General features: G+C 49.3%; 2 protein-coding genes and 1 long non-coding RNA gene across 3 annotated transcripts in view; all 3 read right to left on the bottom strand.

Moving 5' to 3' along the window:
• The window catches only part of LOC134023973 (myosin heavy chain, embryonic smooth muscle isoform-like), a 19,418-nt gene extending 12,189 nt beyond the window's left edge, over positions 1-7,229 (bottom strand). The window contains 5 exon segments of the mRNA XM_062466329.1: positions 129-151; positions 462-618; positions 1,973-2,179; positions 3,214-3,403; positions 7,056-7,229. Coding sequence (XP_062322313.1) covers positions 129-151; positions 462-618; positions 1,973-2,179; positions 3,214-3,390 — 564 coding nt within the window. The 5' untranslated portion in view covers positions 3,391-3,403; positions 7,056-7,229.
• An 836-nt stretch (positions 7,230-8,065) lies between these two features.
• On the bottom strand, positions 8,066-13,848 carry kcnj14 (potassium inwardly rectifying channel subfamily J member 14). Its single transcript, XM_062465951.1, has 3 exons — positions 12,339-13,848; positions 11,040-11,357; positions 8,066-10,743 (listed from the first exon to the last, which is right to left on the bottom strand). Exons 1-3 carry the CDS (start codon positions 13,410-13,412, stop codon positions 10,531-10,533), a joined length of 1,605 nt encoding a protein of 534 aa, XP_062321935.1. The 5' UTR covers positions 13,413-13,848; the 3' UTR covers positions 8,066-10,530.
• Positions 13,849-15,703: 1,855 nt separating this feature from the next.
• Positions 15,704-20,527, bottom strand: part of LOC134023668 (uncharacterized) — a 6,280-nt gene continuing 1,456 nt past the window's right edge. The window contains exons 2-3 of the long non-coding RNA XR_009930793.1: positions 16,241-16,391; positions 15,704-16,012 (exon numbers count right to left, since the gene is read on the bottom strand). This is a non-coding gene — a long non-coding RNA (uncharacterized LOC134023668). The remainder of the gene's footprint in view (positions 16,013-16,240; positions 16,392-20,527) is intronic.

Consider the following 20,527-nt stretch of genomic DNA (forward strand, 5'->3'; position numbering starts at 1 on the left):
GAGAGAGAGAGAGGGAGGGAGAGAGAGAGAGGGAGAGAGAGAGAGAGAGAGAGAGGAGGGGTGGAAGGGAGTGGTAGAGAGAGAGAAAGTAAGAGAGATATTCCCATCAGTGCCGTGTTGTCATCTACCAGTCTGGCCTCAGGGTAGAAGCCTCAGGGTAGAGGCATTGCTCAATCACCCTGAGACAGACCTGCCTGTCTCTCACATTCACTGTCTGAGGAGGTCTGGGAACTGAGAATGATTGAAATGTTTGGCTCTAACCATGGCAAGGACTTGTTAACACTACAGTGAAATGCATGATCATAACAGTGCTACGTAAAACTCTGCACCACTACAAAGAGCCGCGACAACTCTGGAAAGCGCTTGTGTTGTGGTCAGCGAGTCAGAGTAGACGTAGCGGTGCTGTTCCAGGGCAGATGGGTGGGTTAGTGCCGGGGGTCAGGGGTCAGGGGTCAGCGTACCTTGCAGCATGCTACGGTAGGCAGCTTCTGATATGGCATAGATGTGGGGGGGCATCTCGTGGCGCTTCTTTCCCCGGTACATCTCCACGATGGACTCTGTGTAGATGGGCAGGTTCTTATAGGGGTTGACTACCACGCAGAACAGCCCTGAGTATGTCTACAACACACACACGCACACACACACATGCAAAAGTGACACACAGAAACACACACACACACACATATACACAGGTTAGAGTACAAAGATAATACGAGGACATGAACTTTCATCTCAGAGACTTTGCAGGCTAATCAGGGCCCAGCCCCATCTAGAGACACAGCTGATGGGCATATATCCTTATAATACATAACTTCAGGTGTTCCACACCTACAGTGGTACACTACCATCCCTGAGGCAGCCGTACAGCAGGGTGGGGGGACCTGGGTACAGTCTTATGATGTAGAGTGTCTTGGGTACAGTCTTATGATGTAGAGTGTCTTGGGTACGGTCTTGTGATGTAGAGTGTCTTGGGTACAGTCTTATGATGTAGAGTGTCTTGGGTACGGTCTTGTGATGTAGAGTGTCTTGGGTACGGTCTTATGATGTAGAGTGTCTTGGGTACGGTCTTATTATGTAGAGTGTCTTGGGTACGGTCTTATTATGTAGAGTGTCTTGGGTACAGTCTTATGATGTAGAGTGTCTTGGGTACAGTCTTATGATGTAGAGTGTCTTGGGTACGGTCTTATTATGTAGAATGTCTTGGGTACGGTCTTATGATGTAGAATGTCTTGGGTACGGTCTTATGATGTAGAATGTCTTGGGTACGGTCTTATGATGTAGAGTGTCTTGGGTACGGTCTTATGATGTAGAATGTCTTGGGTACGGTCTTATGATGTAGAGTGTCTTGGGTACGGTCTTATGATGTGGAGTGTTTTCGGTTTGTGGACTCGTGAGGAGCATTCGTACTGACTCTCCCAGTGTGTCAGAGCCTTTACACACACACAGCCCTGAACTCTCCCCTCTCCCAGTGTGTGTGTGTGTGTGTGTGTGTGTGTGTGTGTGTGAGGGTTACAGAGATATGGCAGTATGCATTGCAACCTCAAGGCCTTGATTTCTCCACTGACTGCTTTCATAATCTTCTCTTTTGCACATTCCTGACTCTATCTCGCTCCCTTTGTCACAGACACGCTAACTACAGTGACAGATAAGATTAAGATGGTTATCCAGGATTAGGCATATACATGTGTACAACACATCAGATTTCTTATCTTTCCTAATATTTCCTTTCCTTCCTTTTCTTGATGAGAGAAACAGGAGTAGTGTCTCCTTCTTCTCCCTGGGACTGCATGAGCACCCTGTAAGATGAGCCCTCTTCCCTCCCGTTTCCCCCTATCAGTTACACTGCTGCGACCAGACGACACCTCCTCACACAGTGTACCGGGCATGTGTTTATGTTAGGGTCTCCTCCTCTCAGTATGAGACGGTGAGTGTGTGTGTGTGTGTGTGTTTGTGTGTGTGTGTGTCCACTCACATAGATAAGCCCAGAGTAGTATCTCTCTCGGAGGTTGTGAAGGACGGAGGCCTCGTTGAGGCAGGTGAGGTCAGCCATGTCCTCCACCTTGCTGAAGCGGGGCGGGTTCATCCGCTGCACCTCCTCCCTGGAGAGGGTGAGCCGGGTGTGGCTGTCGGTCAGCTCCACCTCCACCTCGTCCCCGCGCTCCTCGCGGATGCTTGCAGACTGGAAGGGACACAAGGCGCCGAGTCATTTCAGGACCGAGCCCAGGGTTCACTTGGGGACATTTAAAATTAGGAAGTTATTTATTGCGTGTTATGTATGGACTCTGAAGTCCAAAAGGGAGAGAGGAGAGGATGATAGAGGAAGGAAGGAGAGGAGGATGGAAGGTCAAAGGAGCAGTTCCGGTCAGACTGACATGAGACAGAGAAACAGGAAGTGCTGAACTGGGAGCGTGACCAGGTCACAGGACGCTGTTCTGCTCCACACTTAAACACTCCCAGTGTGTGTGTGTGTGTGTGTGTGTGTGTGTGTGTGTGTGTGCGCGAGAGTCTTTATGTCTGCAAGTGTGTGTATGCGAGGGCGTGTATACACGTGTGTGTGTGTGTGTGTGTGTGTGTGTGTGTGTGTGTGTGTGTGTGTGTGTGAGGGCAGCATTCTCAGATCATGGGTGTGAGAGGAAGTCAGTGTCTGAACTGTGACTCCTGATGGCCTCTAACATTAGAAAGCTGAAAGACAGGATTGTTCTATTCATAGAGCTCCATATCTGAAGGAGCCCAGCAGAGAGGAGGAGCACAGACAGGGCAGCAGCAGCGCTCCAGAACACCGTCCAGCCAGTGGCACACTGGAGTAGATGCTTCTAGAACATGACGAGAAACTAAAGCACGTCTCAAAAGATGATACGGCCGTGGTTTGAAGCGGTTGGTATAAAAAGAAGTTGGAATGGAATACACTGTGTTATAATGGTTTGTTTTTGACAGCTCATCTGAAAACCAGCCCCCCCCCTCCCTCACCCCTCCCCCCCTCCCTCACCCCTCCCCCCCCCCCTCCCTCACCCCTCCCTCACACCTCCGTCCCCCGCCCCGCCATTCCTTGACACACCTGCTTGACACACCTGGCATTCACACACACACGCACACACACACACACACATACCTGGGGACAGTCACTCACCTGCTCAACATACAACCCTCCCAAAATAAGAGACAAAGGAAGAGCCACACCCGCATTTGAGGCCCCGCCCCTCCCCATGTCCTCACCTCGAAGCCGTGCTTCTCTGACGGGACCCACACCAGCCTCTTGGCCGCCCAGTCAGCCTGGCTGGAGGCTGAGAACACATGGCCGGTGGGAGGGGCAGAGGAGGGTGATGCTGGCCCCGCCCCTGACGACAGGAAGCGGGTGACATCGTTGGCGCCGCCCCCTGATGACCTGGACATGGTACTGCTGGCACTGGAGGGAGGAAGAGAGATGGGAGAAGAGGGGAGGGTGGGGGACAGGAGAGGAGGGGAGGGTGGGGGACAGGAGAGGAGGGGAGGGGACAGGAGAGGAGGGTGGGGGACAGGAGAGGAGGGGAGGGTGGGGGACAGGAGAGGAGGGGAGGGTGGGGGACAGGAGAGGAAGGGAGGGTGGGGGACAGGAGAGGAGGGGAGGGGAAAGGAGAGGAGGGGAGGGGACAGGAGAGGAGGGGAGGGTGGGGGACAGGAGAGGAGGGGAGGGTGGGGGACAGGAGAGGAGGGGAGGGTGGGGGACAGGAGAGGAGGGGAGGGGAAAGGAGAGGAGGGGACAGGAGAGGAGGGGAGGGGACAGGAGAGGAGGGGAGGGGACAGGAGAGGAGGGGAGGGGACAGGAGAGGAGGGGACAGGAGAGGAGGGGAGGGTGGGGGACAGGAGAGGAGAGGAGGGTGGGGGACAGGAGAGGAGGGGAGGGTGGGGGACAGGAGAGGAGGGGAGGGTGGGGGACAGGAGAGGAGGGGAGGGTGGGGGACAGGAGAGGAGGGGAGGGTGGGGGACAGGAGAGGAGGGGAGGGTGGGGGACAGGAGAAGAGGGGAGGGTGGGGGACAGGAGAGGAGGGGAGGGTGGGGGACAGGAGAGGAGGGGAGGGTGGGGGACAGGAGAGGAGGGGAGGGTGGGGGACAGGAGAGGAGGGGAGGGTGGGGGACAGGAGAAGAGGGGAGGGTGGGGGACAGGAGAGGAGGGGAGGGTGGGGGACAGGAGAGGAGGGGAGGGTGGGGGACAGGAGAAGAGGGGAGGGTGGGGGACAGGAGAAGAGGGAGACAGGGTTACACATCTTCTAGAAACAACTGTCACGTTTGTGTGTGTGTGTGGTCACGTTTGTGTGTGTGTGGTCACGTTTGTGTGTGTGTGGTCACGTTTGTGTGTGTGTGGTCACGTTTGTGTGTGTGTGTGTTTGTGAGTATGTGTGTGTGTAAGTTTCAGTTTAAGAGAAGACTGTAGTACAGCTTCCCCACTCCGCTACATGATGGCGAGCACTGGTGTGCCACTGATGGGGAGAGGGCTGTAGGCAGCTATCTGAAACTGACAGTGATTTGATCCTGCTTTAACACGCACAGACACAGACACACACAGACACACACACACACAGAGATGCACACACACACAGACAGACAAAGAGAGCAGTGGTGCCACACATCTTAGATAAAGCAGATCCAGCCAGAGATGGCCTAATTGAGGAACATAGCCAATCCAGAAGACGGTCAGGAAAGATGGAGGAACTGAGGAGGGGGAGAGAGAGAGAGAGAGAGACATGCATCAACTGACTCAGTAAACTGACATGACAGTCAGTTAGACTGTGACACGGGAGGGAAGGCTGGGGAGAGAGAGAGAGAGAGAGAGAGAGAGAGAGAGAGAGAGAGAGAGAGAGAGAGAGAGAGAGAGAGAGAGAGAGAGAGAGAGAGAGAGAGAGGGGGGGGGGGGGGGCAGTGAATAGGAAATGTGAAAAGGAGAGGTTGGCATTAAAATGATAATCCTTCAAAAGGTAGAGGATAGAGATCCTGGGAGGGGAGGAGGCGGGGCCCTGGCCTTAGTGACGGCCCCTTCCACACCTCTCCCACACCGCAGCTCAGAGCACCGACCCTGTCCTGGGAACACACGCAGGAAGCAGTCATGGTTGTACTCTGATTTTGATGACTCAGCCCTAGTTTGCCACATTATTTACAACCGCTTGCTCATCCTGGTAGGTTGTGACTCGTAGAGAAGCTCTCTTATATCCTTTATCAATATTTACTACAGCCAATCAACATGCCATAATGTGTGATTACTACAGCCAATCAACAGGCCATAATGTGTGATTACTACAGGCAATCAACATGCCATAATGTGTGATTACTACAGCCAATCAACAGGCCATAATGTGTGATTACTGTAACAAAAGTACAGTAGAAGCGCCCAAGTAAAGAATAAAGTCATCAAGAGTGACAGAAAGAGGAGGCCTTCTACATCAGTCAGCTAAAGTCATGTTGCCTTTGTTCAACGTCAACATGGCCCCTGTAGATGCTTCAGAGAGCAGTCAGGAGAAGGGTTTCCCCTGAAGCATAATAATTCCACAGTGTCACAACCAACCCCACAGAGCAGGCAGGTATTTTGCTGCCCTGGCTGCAGTGCGTTTAAATCGTTACCTACGTGGCAGGTATCAAGTCCCCAGGCCTGCTTCTCTCCATTCCTCAGTCAGACCGTGTCCAGGGTGAGTCCCCTCCACAACACTTCCTGTCACCGAGGTTGGCAGCGGTGACTTGAATCATCACCAACACAGAATCCTGCCTCAGACAGTCACCAGGGTTTACAGGCTTCACGACTCCCGGTATAACCTAATCACTCCTCTCCATTAGCAGCATATCTAAGTTCAGCAAGTCTCAGTTCACTTCCCATCTTGGCCATTCAAAAATCATGCCTATATTTCTTGCACCAAATGACCAATAAAGGTTTATTGAAAGGGAACACTAGGTTAAAATAGGTACCATAATGGAGAATACCTTCCTTAATGATTGAGAAAGGGAGGGGCAGTCTTCCAATGTTACTACAGAATAGTATCATCTTTTCTGTCAGCAGGTCTCTAGCCTATTTACCATAATAATACTCTTTACAACGGACATTTGAATGGGTCTAGCTTCGCGGTGCACTGAGAGACCGACCACGCCAGCACGAGACATGAGATGCCAAAAAAAACTCCAAACAGACTGCTCTTCTCCATAGCAACACCACACAGCGTGACAATAGTAAAGACAATGCAGCGGAGTTAGAGCGGAGGTCATTGGGTAGTGTGTGCGTATGTGTGTGTGTGTGTGTGTGTGTGTATGTGTGAGTGCGTGTGTGTGTGGGGGAGTGCGTGCGTGCGCGCGGGTGCGTGGCAGGGTAGGCGGATAAGGGGTCTTGGAACGCCTTTTCTTTCGTTTTGAGAAGGCAGTGTTAGAAATGGTGACAACTTCACTATAAACCTGTTAAGTAAGGGCACAGTTTATCCTCAAAATATGTGTTCGTTCACGTTAATAGTCTATAACCTGCAGTGGTCGTGTCTGTATGAATTAACGCTGACAAAGGCATTACCACACCTCGGCCATGAGGTGTGAATTATTTCATTTATCGGCGACTACCCTGCGGGTTATAGGACAATTTGAGTCAATGGACCGCGTAAATTAGAACTTCACGAGAGCCAACGGAGTTACTGTCAAATAATTGATGTGTCAATTATATTATCATCATATTGGCCCATCCTAAATGGCTTAATAACAAATAATATTTATAATAACCCTAACTAACCCAGATGCAATTGACTGAATTACAAAGCCAACATTTTTTGGTTAGCTGCGGGCTAATATTATTGCCAATAAAAAATAAAATAACCACTGCCTTTTATGTTCTTCCAGACGTCTTTATATTGTTGAAGGCCTGCTTGCTAACTACAGAGCCAGAACGCCGCTGGGTCCCTGTCCTCTGTCCTGGTGTCATTTTCGGCGTTATGCCACCCGCATTTAGACCAACCTAGCGGCGCTAGCAACTAGCCAATCCCAAAGAAATATGATACGACGCCTTTCAATATATTTCACTACCTACGGCTGAATTAGAGTAGGGTAACTGAATAGCTCACCTTCAGAATCTTCTCCGAGAAGTGGATAAGGCGACAGCGGGAGGAGACGGGTTATAAGGCGCTTTCTCTTTCTTTTTTTCTTGACTGATATGAAGTACGAGGTGTGTAGGCTACCGCAAATGCGGCTTTTATCATTACGCCGTTCCGTTCTCTCAGTGGAAGCCGCACACTCACATTCTCAGTGAGAATAAAACGGACATGAGAATGAGGGCAAGGCCCTAACTTCAGCACAGTAACGCGCTTCCGGTCTCTACACCAATCAAAGGTGATAATATCGTTTTTGGTACTGCCTTAGAAATGTTTGCTTCAAATGAAAATCTACAACCACGTTCTAAACCCGCCCTTTCAATGAGACAATTTTGTCCCGCCCCTTAACTGGCAAATAAACTTCTAGATGGCAAATTAGATTAAACGGAACACAACAGTCACAAAGCCTAACCAATAGAAAGGAAGAGTGGGCTGGACCAAATTACTGAAACGCAAAACATCCAATAGAAGTTGAGCAGCAGGTGCGCATGCATAATTCTCCCGGTGGGGTAGAAAGCTTTGTACGCCCTTTGTTGATGACAGCATCGCTGCTGTCTGTCACTCTGAGGGTCCGCCAGACACAGATCTACCATCAGTCTTACGAAGGCGTGTGAGTGGGAGGAGAAGGTTAATAACTGATCTGGAACCTGTGCGTAAGGGCTATCTGTCTACGAGCTGAAAAGCCGGGTGACTAAAAAGAGGTAGCCGCCCCAGATTCTCCACTAATAGCTCGTGTCTCCAAGTCGTCTTAATGCTCCTGTGTTGTCTGGTTTAATCGGACCTATCAAAGGTGACATATGCAGTTGCTTGGCATGCATTGAATGTATAGTATCGTTAGAGTTGTGTTGCTTGTAGATGTTTTAATGTCCAAATAGGCCTATGGTGCAGTGTTGCCTAAAAATACGTTACAGATATTAAAAAAAACGCAAAAAAAGGTTGATGAAAGTAGCCTACTAAATGTAGCGAAGAAAAGAATCCACCACTGATAGCAATCATTGTGTTTTATTTCTTCAAAACCTTCATTTTGTTTTCCTTTGATCCGCTCTCTGCCCAAAACAGTTCACATTGTAGCGATACTACAGAGAAGGGAAACAACAACTGTAGAACAATTAAACAGAAGAAAGGAAATAGCTGATTTTTGTGTCGTTTGTGTCACGAAACTAACGGAAATCTATGACCTGAACTTTATTTGTATTTTTTTACATGTTCAGAAATCTAACAAAGCAGTACCAAAGGATAGTCAAGTAAATAATATTCATATATTTTGCTTGTGTGGTACGTTAAAAAACGATAACACAGAGGGTCAGGGCTACGATTGGTTCAAGTTACATTCCGTGGAAGTGGAGCAGAGAGACCGGGCCAGAGACCGGCGGCCCGGGTATAAATAGAACACGGCAGACGGAAGTCAAGAGGCATGATAAGGAAAGACACAAACGTTGAATAAATGATCATTAATAACAGTCAAAATAACAGCTCATCCCATGCATCAAACCATAGAAATAGCAGCTTTTATAAAGTTGGTTTACTACGGTTTTTCTTCTCTTTTATTATTATTACCGTGCGGAGTTGTGAAGAGTTGTGCAGGCTGCTATCTATGCATGTGAGGTTTGAAAATATTCCAGTTGCGATTTCAACGTTGTTGCAGACAACAATCTGTGATATTTCTTCCCAGGTGCCATTTTACATCATAATACATCTGTGCAAAAATACAATACAGAGTTTCAAAGTTGTCAGCATCTAGGCTGATTTGTGCAGCAAGTGACGTCATTCCATCAGACACAGCAGAACACGTTCAATTCATTATCAATCTCTATCGGTCAACAGTACATTATGACAAGTTACACTGGTATCCTGTAGTTCCTCTGGGAAGTATATTTAGCAAGTGCTGTGTTGTTCACACAAGGAATAAAGTATAGAACAAGATGAATCTATAATAAAAGGAAACTGACCAAAGAAAATGTAATTGTTACTAAATTTAGATGAGCAATGTATAAGGTATATGACATACAGAGCAACATAGTGTGAAAACTGAACAGTTATTGTGCTGGTTTAGATGTGTCCCAACGACATGGAAAACCCTGTTACCCACAGCACACAATATACCATATAAGTGGTGAACTGATGTTTGAGAAAAAAAAAAAGTACTTCACTCTAGTATGAGCAACAAAATAGCCACGCAATAGAAAATCCAGTTTAAAACGTGTCAGACAGCATAGTGACAGATGAAGCACACATGCATCTTGTTTTGAAGGCACCACCCAGTGTACTGGTTCTTCACGTGAGACAGACACCAACCAAAACCGACCAAACACAAGTGATTCTATCCTACAACTAATAAATTATGCTTCCATCTTTCAGCAGCTGGTCTGTGCAGGATCCAATCTCCATCGTCATGCTATATGAACTGAGGAGGATGACAGTTTTACCTCTGTCTAAGGGCCCAGAGAGAGACAGGAATATGTAGTGTATCAGGGAGGACAGGTCAGTTTACACTTACAGAGTTACTCTTACAGATCTTAGTCATACCCTGGAGAGTACAGACAGAGCCAATACCATCCAGAACATCCTCACCACCAGTATCCAAAACCAGTTCGGCGATGCTAACAGTTGACATTATACATAACTCAAGGGAAAATACTTTAAAAACCGAACAACAGCATCAACAACACTGTAACATCCAATAGATGACAGTGATGTCACGATGACAATTTTTTTTGATTTACACATGCAAATAAAATACAATGAATAACATTAGTACATTACAAGAAAAAGTACACTGAATACAGTACAAGTCAAAGAAACGGCTTAAATCGCTGCTTATTTGAGGTGTTTCTCCGTGATTTTACACCACATTGGCTCAAACAAATAGTCCAACCTTTTAACTGAGAACACAACATCCCCCTGTGCTTCCATCCTAATGGAAACATTTGACCTAACAGGAACCATTACCATACTCTGTCATCACGAGTCATCTCCATGTCAGTTGCATGTTGGAGCCAGCAGGGGGCAGTGTCTCCTGTCAGCTAGGTGCTGGAGCCAGTGTGGATCAGTGGTGGTAGAAGGGCCGGGTCCGAGACTCATTGCAGACGGGTTTAGAATGATTCGGAAAGACCGCCAGGCCCAATCAGACAACTGTGTGAGTGTGGTCTCCCCATGTGGACCCTGATCTTACCTCACTCTGTCAACACATACAACCCCTAAATATGTCTTAGTAAGAAGAATTATCATTCTAAACAAGTCTTTCCAACTATTCTTTATCTTCCCTGAGCTGTTCTGTGGTAGAACTTACCTTTCTCGATTCCACCTGGCTTTCTACCTGTCTATCTTTTCCATTTAACTTGTCTTTCCCCCTCTCTATCTCTCTCCCTGTCTGTCTCCCTGTCTGTCTCCCTGTCTTCCTGTGAACCACAGGTCCTCTCTACCCTGTGCCCCCCCTCTCAACACCGGATCAGTTGGTGTGGGGGTGTTCTGAATGGGGGGGCCGTCGTGGCGGAGGGGAGCCAAGTTCGGGGTCGGGGGAGACGAGCTGGAGAGCCACCTCGTTCTCGTAGCAGAAGGACAAGCGAGAGCTGTGGATGTACTTCTGCTCAGCCAGGTCCTTGGCGCTGCACGAGGGCGTGCTGGGAACCTCATAGGTTCTGTGGAAGAACGAGTAGTCCACCTAGAGAGAGAGAGGAGAGACAGGGATATGAGCAGAGGTCCAGGGAACACGGTGGAACACTTGACATTCAGAAGTCTGGACTGTAAATTTAGTCATTTAGCAGACGCTCTTATCCAGAGCGACTTACAGTAAGTACAGGGACATTCCCCCCCGAGGCAAGTAGGGTGAATGCCTTGCCCAAGGACACAACGTCATTTTGCACGGCCGGGAATCGCACAGGCAACCTTGTGATTAATTACCCGATTCCCTAACCGCTCAGCCATCTCACCCATACCGTAGAAGTTATTCTCCCTCACCTGGTAGCATTCCTTCCTCTCGAAGAGCACGGGTTCGAAGCGATGTCCCCAGAGGATCTCGGAGGCCAGGTAGGAGCTGCGGCACTGCGTGGTCATGGCCGTGGCCTCCACCATGCCCTCCAGGATCACCACCACCTCCAGCTCAGAGTCGCTCTCCAGAGCCCGCCGGTCCATCTCGAAGAACGGAGACTCGTCGTCGATCTCATGGACGATAGTGACCGGCGAGACTAGGAAGATTCGGTCGGTGCCGTCGTCAAAGCCCACGTTGATGTCCATGTTGTCCAGGGGGAGGAACTCTCCCTCTGGGGTGACCCTTGGCTGGGGGGGGGGGGGGGGGGCAGGACAGACGGGAGAGGAAGACAAGCCAGTAGAGGCCAAGAGTTAGATTAAACGTCCCATCCCAGAGAGGCTTAGCACCCTTTCTAATGGAAACCACTGAAACAGTCGAATTACCCGGCCGCAAAGAACACAAGCCGACTCCTGCCCCCTCTCCTGGACCAATCTCCAGCCAGCTTGGACCAGCTCATGGCCCACCTCTGACATAGTCGAGATATTAAGATGGATCTAAATCTGCCTGTTATAACCTCCCCGCTCTGCAGCGCGGCAGTGATGGCAACAGAGAGAGACTAGGGGGCTGGAGAACCACAGGACACAAACACCACAAATAAAGGAAACAAACAAACAGAAGCAAACATGGTCCAAAATGACTCACACAAGGCCAGACAGGGGGCAAAGAGCATACACACACACAGACAGGGGAGCTCTGTGATGGCAGACAATGGTTATGAGTTAAAGAATCCCACGGAAATTAATCCATAGTAAATCTTCTAAACCCCCTGAGGGAGAATGAAACAAGCTCTCATTAACCACAGACCACGGCTGGTCCAGATGGCCATGTCTGTCTGTCTGTCTGTCTGTCTGTCTCTCTCACTCTCACTCTCACTCTCCCTCACTCTCCCTCACTCTCAAGTCTCCAACACCGTTCCTATTCAAAACTTACACTCTAATAAAAGCTTTTTCCACATTAGGATTATTCTCATATTGTTTTGACCCTCCCTCCCAGTAGTGATGAGTTACAGTGCTCTGGAGTGTGTGTTTACATTTAGTCATTTAGCAGATGCTCTTATCCAGAGCGACTTACAGTAAATACAGGGACATTCTCCCAAGGCAAGTAGGGTGAAGTGCCTTAGCCCAAGGACACAACGTCATTTGGAACAGCCGGGAATCGAACTGGCAACCTTCAGATTACTAGCCCAATTCCCTAACCACTCAGCCACCTGTTTCCCCCGTCCTGCCTACCTTCAGTAGTTGTGCTCGCACGTGGGCTTCCACCAGGTGGCTCTTGCGCATGTTCCCAACCCTCCACATGATGCACAGTTTCCCGTCCCTCAGCGCCACCACCGCCGTGTCGGAGAACACCAGCGTCTCGTTGCGCTTCTTGGGCTTGGCGATCTTTGCCATGACCGCCCCGATGATGAAGGCGTCGATGATGCAGCCCACGATGCACTGCAAGACGACCGCCATCACCGCCAGGGGGCACTCCTCGGTCACGCTGCGGAAGCCGTAACCGATGGACGTCTGCGTCTCCAGGGAGAACAGGAAGGCTGCCATGAAGCTGTTGACCTGGAAGAAGCATGGTTCCTCCGCCTCGGCCTCTCTGTCCGAAACCCCCCCAGGCCCGGCTTCTCCTGCCCCAGGAGAGGCCCCCGAGCCTGGGTGAAGGCGGACAGCGAGGTCCCCGTGCGCGGTGGCGATGAGCCAGAAGGCAAATCCGAAGAGCAGCCAGGAGAGGAGGAAGGAGAGGGTGAAGATGACTAACATCCAGCGCCAGCGGATGTCCACGCAGGTGGTGAAGAGGTCGCTGAGATACCGCTGGCCTCGCTCGCTCATGTTGACGAAGGCCACGTTGCAGCGCCCGTCCTTGCCCACAAAGCGGTGGCGGGGCCGGCGGCTGGAGCGACGGGCGTGGTGGCGGCTGGAGGAGGAAGGGGACGACAGCGAATCACGCTCCGAGGACGAACAGCCTTCTCCCCTTCCCCCCGCGCCTCTACCGCCCCTCAACCCCGAGCACCCTCCTGCTCCTCCTGCTCCTCCTCCTCCTCCTGCTCTCATCCCACCATCTCCTCCTCCTCCTCCTCCAGATTCCCCCGCTCCGCTCTGCCTCCTCACACCTCTGCCATTGCCCTGCAGGGGGAGAGCTTTGCCGTTGCGGGAGAGGCTGGGGGAGGGGCCGGCGGGGCTACCTGACCCCGTCGGCCCCCCCCCCATCCTGGCCGTGTCGGCAGCACTCTGAGCCAGCCTCATGACCTCCTCCTCCTCCAGCGGCCCGTCCACCACGGCACTGAAGCGCCGCTTCACGCGAGCTGCTCCCATGGTGCGCTTGAGGCAGTGTGTCCCACAAGTACCCTGTGTGGATTCTTTGCTACGTCCTTAGCTGATGTCGTTCTGTTTAGTGAGTTTTGAGCTCCCTGGAACTCAGTTGAGAAGTGTGGGGTCTTCTACCTTCTATCTCAACTTTAGATGGGCGTTCCTCTATTCTTAAATGTCCGATTCACTGTTTTTTATTGAAAAGGAAGAAACGCTCTTCATCTCAAGAGCCATGTGAAGAACCGTTGGACCAAAGTTCTGTCCAGGTCAAAGTTCAACAGTCACCTCTTGTTCTCAAGTCTCTGTTAGGAGGAGTCCGCCAAGTTCAAATGTTTTGGTAACCAATGAAAGTTCTCCTTACAATAATAAGTTTAGAATGACAACCAACAGACAAAGTCCTGACAGGAATATACTCACTGTAGACCCCTTTGAGTGATGATGAGCATCATCACTTGTGTTGGAGAGGGAGGGAGGTGATAGGTTACTAATCGGTAAGACCACACAGCGTGCAGGAAAGCTTTTCTAAACACTCTTTGAAGCACATGGAGCAGACTGCAGCCAGTAGGGAGGGGGTAAGGAGACACTGAACATGTTGTTTTGCTCCCTCCTTCCTTAATCAATCAAACGACACAGAGAAAAGAGACTGAGGGAAACAGGGAATGCAGAGCTGCTACAGAAAACCGCAGGGCTCCGAACCAGACGGGCCCGGCGCAGACGGTGGAAGACATATATCTACCGTGCAGAAAAGAGCATGCTGTATCTCACGTTCCACGTTCCTCACATCTTCATGTCACTGTGGGACAGCCAGGAGAAAGGCACAGTTTGTCCACAGCTTCAATACGCGTCCGTCCTAAGAGTCATTGCACCCTCGTAGAATCACTTTTTCTGAAGCAAATATATATATATATATATATATATAGCACAGCCTCCAGAGTTTCGTTAGTCGTGCATGGTATAGGATACTCACGGAAGTTCCCTGACTATGGAGACTTGGATTTGCAGTTCCCCATTAATCCAAGTATCTGTCTTCCTTCACAGTAACCAAAAGTAATTTGACTCTTCCGGACAACCAGTACTGACCAAAGCCAATGAGACGCCACTTGTACTGACCAGAAGGGCCAACAGTCAGACTACCATCTCCAAGTAGGTTTGGACTGCTCTCTCAGGTGACCGCTTTTACGATTGGACATCCTGACCCTAGGAGAGTGTATGACTCGGCGTCGGCATGGCTGATTCACAGTCAATCGTGCCTCATTCACTGAGAGGCCTGGTTACACGAACCAAGTTCGGATACTGCTGGATGATGTTGGTACAGGTGAAATTGACTACTTCACTTGAAGAGGAGTAACTATTATTCTATGACTGGAGACCTATTCTCCACCGAGGACCTCGTTAAGGAATGTATCTGCATCTAAGAGATCAATGCAGGGGGGATTAATGTCACAATATAGTTAGAAACAAAGAGAAAGAGACAGAATGAGGGAGAGAGAAGGAGAGAGAAGGAGAGACTGCATGAAAACATGTGAACATTGTAACAGCATGAACATCTCCTGTGAGCCCTCACACATCACTTTATCTCTTGATAGGTACAGCTTCAAATAACACTGATGTCACAAACAAAAATGTATGTAAAAGCGGACGCAAATCCACGTAACATGATCTTGTAGCACTGAGCACTGCAGTTGGGATGACCTCTACAGTACTTTAAGGGTCAAAGGTCAACCCACTCCTGAGAGTGAGAACTGTGGGCTTACTTTTATTTCCAACAGGGTTTAAGTTCTCTCTCTTCTTGTTTCAAGTTTGACATTCAGCAACTCTGCTTGACAGAAATCACACACCATCAATTCCAGGGAGGCTATCAAAACACAAGAGGGATATGTCCTTTTTGAAAATAAAATCAGGAAATGTTCGGGATTGTGTTTAGCAGACGTGCGGGTTTAAAAAAAACAAAAGTGGGTTCAAATATGTCCGCCTGGAGAACTCTTTAGGGGTTGGAAAAAAACAGTGCATGCAACATCCACTTGAGGATCACAGGGAGGAAGGAGCAACAAAAAAAAATACCCAAAAAAGTTTGAACGAGGAGAAATCCAAGCAAAAGGGGACAAAACTAGACCAGGATACGCTTTGAATCTTTACCTTGTGTTCATCATTCCAGGTATGTTTGTGTTCTGAAAGCATCTGAGCCTGTGGAGGACAAGGGCCAGCCAGCCCCTGAGAAACAGCACAGAAATGTCAAACCCTGACGTCTGACGAGGAAACCAAGACTACCTGCCTTTGTACAGGAGCTACCTGACGGCCTCAGACTCTCAGACGGGGTGTCTGAGCGTGAAACAACACAGCTACGGCAGCAGGGAGGAGACAAACAGAACGGGTCAGTCTACAACAAATGGAAGTGAGGAAAGAGGTCCCTCCTAAAGTGAGAGGTAATATAGGGGTTCATGTTGACTGGTCTGCAGGGCTTCCTCTGTCAGGCATCTTCACAGGGATCTCTGGATGACAGCAGCGGGGGAGATGGACACAGAGTTTCTTCCCTTCTCTACGTAATATTTGTTTTTCCTCAGGCTAATCCCATAGTTTGGTTCTTCACATGTTGCACAGTTGCCAAGCTAGGATTGAAGTACAGAAGAAAGATGAGTGAATTGAAAAAAAACAAACAGAGAAAGATAAACAAAGAAAGAAAAAAATCCAGAATTATAAACTGTGATACAAAACAAAAAACTTGTACTACGATGATGTCTTAGTATTATCGAATCAGAGGTTACTTTTTAAGTATGAAAAAAAAGTTACGTCTAAAACCATAAAATATTAATAACAATCATAAATAATAACCATACTTGCTATGCTGTGTCTCTTTCTCATGAAACAGTTCTTGAGGTATTTGGTCAGTTAGGTCAAATGTGTTGCTGTGATGCCTTGAAGCGCTCTACACCCGGCTCCTGTAGTCTCGGGGATTACCATGGTAACACGTCGCCAGGAGAGTTCGACCTACAAGGACAACAAACAACAGACAGGATGGAGAGTTGAGAACCACAGCACAGTTCTGCAAGTCTACTGACTCCATTCTGATGGTGGGCGGAAATACAGATCCTCCCCAACCAGCCCTGCAGCAGCAGAGGAGAGGATGGCTGAAGGGGGGAGGTCACCAGTGATGAACGAGGGGGGGGAATGAAGAAGGAAGACTCGGGGTGGTGTCAGTAGGGTCAGGTTTAAGTAGGGCATGTGGATGAAGATGGCAGAGAGGTAGGTGAGGTGGTCAGTGGGGTCTTGGTCTTGTCCTGAGTGGAGATGGGGATTGGACGAGAGGGGTCGGATGATTGGGCCTGGGAGATCTGGATTGGGTAATGGATAAGAGCAGTCCGTCGTATCTTCAGAAAGTGTGCTGAGTGTCGACTGGGATTAGGAACTGGGATGAATGACTGGGATTGGGATGAGGAGCAGTGAAGGAATGCTGTGTAGATTACAGATGTGCTCGTGACTCCGGTAATCTTGTTCATGATTCTGCTAATCCGCTAAAGTCTTTACATAAGAACCACCACAGCCAGAGAACAAGGGGCGGAGGGTGTACACACACACACACACACACACACACACAGGTAGAGGGCACACACATATAAAGGACACAAATGATACCCAGTCTACACACAGTAAGGTGCAATGTCACGTGTCCTGTGAAGCTACCAGCAGACAGATTGTTGTACTTTCCAAATATGTGTTTTCAGATTTGTGTGGTTGGGTGGGACATAGAGAGAGAGAGAGAGAGAGAGAGAGAGAGAGAGAGAGAGAGAGAGAGAGAGAGAGAGAGAGAGAGGGGGGGGGGGGGGGGGGAGGAGGAAAAGAAAGAAATAGTCAGAAAGAGATACTTTGCCTGCAGCTGCATACAGTATCAAGGGAGATGTAGTTGATTGGAATTTCTATGAGCAACACGATCTGGCCACCTCTACTCTTGAACTAACCTGTCTAATACATGAATGTTACCATGTTCAAAGTACTGCGTTCTGTGTGCTGGTTAGTGACAATGAGCTGTCTGTACACAGGTGTTTTCGTGAGTACTGTATCTAAGTGGTTAGCCATGTGCTGTGTGTATGTGTGTGTGCACACAAGTGTGTATGTGTGTTAGTGTGCGTGTGACCCTCATTACAGCAGAGGGTCAATTGATTGGCTGATTGGACAGCCAGACAAACAATGAGCATCAGAACATCTGATTCTCTGTACGAGCGCAGTTCATCACTAATCACAACTTGGGCATCGTAGACGAGTCCCTGCCAATGGCAAGTTAGCATCCTGTCACTGTGAAAGCACATTCAATTCTCACACCGATCACACACAATCTGGACACCAGTAAAGAACCTCTCAGGAGCTCTCTGCCTCAGAGGTGGTGGAAAACTGCCAACCATGGCTGGTAGGCAGGAATGTGTGTATGTGTGTGTGTCTGTGCGTGTGCGTGTGCGTGTGCGTGCGTGTGCGTGTGTGAACCAGAAGGTTTTTTTTACCATACTCTTCACTGTATGTACATGTCCTGAGTGTGTGTGTGTGTCTTTGTGCTTTACCCGGTGTGTATGGCTTAGCCTTATCAAGTTAAGGTGACGGGTGTCAGAAATGAGTCCTCATGTCTTCACCAGTACCAGGGAAGCCTGGGAACAGTCCTTGAATGAAGCTGGCGGTTCTCACTCCCATAACCCCCTGGGAAGTGTCAGATACACAAGGCAGCATGATACAAGTATGTGTGTGTGCGTGCGAGTGTGTGCGTGTATGGGTGTATATGTGTGTGTATGTGTGCGTGTATGCGTGTGAATGTGTATTTGTGTGTATGTCTGTGTGTGTATGTCTGTGTGTGTATGTGAGTGAATGTGTGTGTGAAGGGGGAGGGCATTCTCATCCGTTGACACCAGTCCACAGCTTCCTATTTACAGGGAGGTATGACCCGTGACTTAGAGACAAGCTTTTTAAACTGGCACCGCACCAACCACATTCCTCATGAGCTGTGGTTGTTGACTAGCTGGATCAGGGGCGTTAGAAGTTGACGTGACAGAACGCATCTACTAACAGAACGCATGTTTTGGTAGAGAAACAGGTATCTATTCAAACAGGCACCATCTATTCGACTGCCACACAAATAATCATTTTCCTTCTGTGTACAGGATGTAGGAGGTAGACAGGATGTAGGAGGTAGACAGGATAGGAGGTAGACAGGATGTAGGAGGTAGACAGGATGTAGGAGGTAGACAGGATGTAGGAGGTAGACAGGATAGGAGGTAGACAGGATGTAGGAGGTAGACAGGATGTAGGAGGTAGACAGGATAGGAGGTAGACAGGATGTAGGAGGTAGACAGGATGTAGGAGGTAGACAGGATAGGAGGTAGACAGGATAGGAGGTAGACAGGATGTAGGAGGTAGACAGGATGTAGGAGGTAGACAGGATGTAGGAGGTAGACAGGATGTAGGAGGTAGACAGGATAGGAGGTAGACAGGATGTAGGAGGTAGACAGGATAGGAGGTAGACAGGATAGGAGGTAGACAGGATGTAGGAGGTAGACAGGATAGGAGGTAGACAGGATAGGAGGTAGACAGGATGTAGGAGGTAGACAGGATGTAGAAGGTAGACAGGATAGGAGGTAGACAGGATGTAGGAGGTAGACAGGATGTAGGAGGTAGACAGGATGTAGTAGGTAGACAGGATAGGAGGTAGACAGGATAGGAGGTAGACAGGATGTAGGAGGTAGACAGGATAGGAGGTAGACAGGATAGGAGGTAGACAGGATGTAGGAGGTAGACAGGATAGGAGGTAGACAGGATGTAGGAGGTAGACAGGATGTAGGAGGTAGACAGGATAGGAGGTAGACAGGATGTAGGAGGTAGACAGGATAGGAGGTAGACAGGATAGGAGGTAGACAGGATAGGAGGTAGACAGGATGTAGGAGGTAGACAGGATGTAGGAGGTAGACAGGATAGGAGGTAGACAGGATAGGAGGTAGACAGGATGTAGGAGGTAGACAGGATAGGAGGTAGACAGGATAGGAGGTAGACCTGTGGTACACCTCCTGTCTCACCTGCAGCCCCTCCGTGACCCACTTTTCATTACCCGTCTCTCCCTCTCCTCTCTTACATCCCCTCTTCTCTCTCTGACCCCTCTCCCCCTCCCTCTCTACACACAGATTATCTGACCCTATTAAGGTGTTATGCAGCCAGATTAAGGTTCACTGGGAATATTATTTCAAAGTCATTGAATAAGCCACAGGATGAACTTCCCTACCCCCCCCTCTCTCTCTCTCCGTCTCCCTCTCTCTACCTGTTTCCTTCTCACTCCATCACTTTAATGAGCACCATGGACCTTCCTCTGCTACAGAAGCTCCTGCTGGAGACGACAGCCATTTCTCCCGACACAACAGGGAGTCAGTGTGTGTTTAAAACACTGGAAACCCATGCAGCTTCCTCTCTGAGCTGTGACCATCCAGATATGGTCGGATCAATACCCTCATTGATCAGCGTGGCGCTGAAACCAGGCCACAGATTGGGTTTTGAGTGATGTCACCAGGCTCTCTGCCAGGTCCCTCCCTCTCCCTCTCCCTCTCCCTCTCCCTCTCCCTCTCCCTCTCCCTCTCCCTCTCCCTCTCCCTCCCTCCCTCCCCCTCCCTCCCTCCCTCCCTCCCTCCCTCTCTCCCTCTCTCTCTCTCTCTCTCTCTCTCTCTCTCTCTCTCTCTCTCTTTACAGCAGCCATCCTCTTGCCATGCCCCCATCCCCTTTTGTTGTCCACCCATGTCAGAACTAAGACTGATGCACGCGTCCTTTAAAGTAGACTACGCTTCTCCAAACAGCCTATGGTGAAACAAAACAGCGTTTTGATTAAAAGATGGTAGCGCTTGGCTTCGCTACTTGGAAAGTGGCTAGTCGAGTCTGATCTGTGTGGAGTCTGATTAGTCTGCATCGGGACGTCTGTTTCCACAGACCAGCTGCTTCCACACTAACATCTGTCTTCAGTGCTTAGAAACAGTGATGCAATGCAGACCTGGGATGCTAGCTGGGCTGACTTCACAAATACAAGTGACACGCACGCACATGTGCAAGTACACACACAGACACACAGTCACACACAAACATAATACACATGTACCCAAATATACTCA

The sequence above is a fragment of the Osmerus eperlanus genome, chromosome 7, assembly GCF_963692335.1.
Source record: "Osmerus eperlanus chromosome 7, fOsmEpe2.1, whole genome shotgun sequence".
Lineage (NCBI taxonomy): Eukaryota > Metazoa > Chordata > Actinopteri > Osmeriformes > Osmeridae > Osmerus > Osmerus eperlanus.

What these genes read in the sequence shown, in the direction of transcription:
- kcnj14 (XM_062465951.1), bottom strand. Translation starts at nt 13,412, where the DNA reads ATGGGAGCAGCTCGCGTGAAGCGGCGCTTCAGTGCCGTGGTGGACGGG. An exon ending in TGCGAGCACAACTACTGAAG is followed by an intron (nt 11,358 to 12,338) that starts GTAGGCAGGACG and finishes CCCCCCCCCCAG; the next exon opens with CCAAGGGTCACCCCAGAGGG. An exon ending in AGAGGAAGGAATGCTACCAG is followed by an intron (nt 10,744 to 11,039) that starts GTGAGGGAGAAT and finishes CTCTCTCTCTAG; the next exon opens with GTGGACTACTCGTTCTTCCA.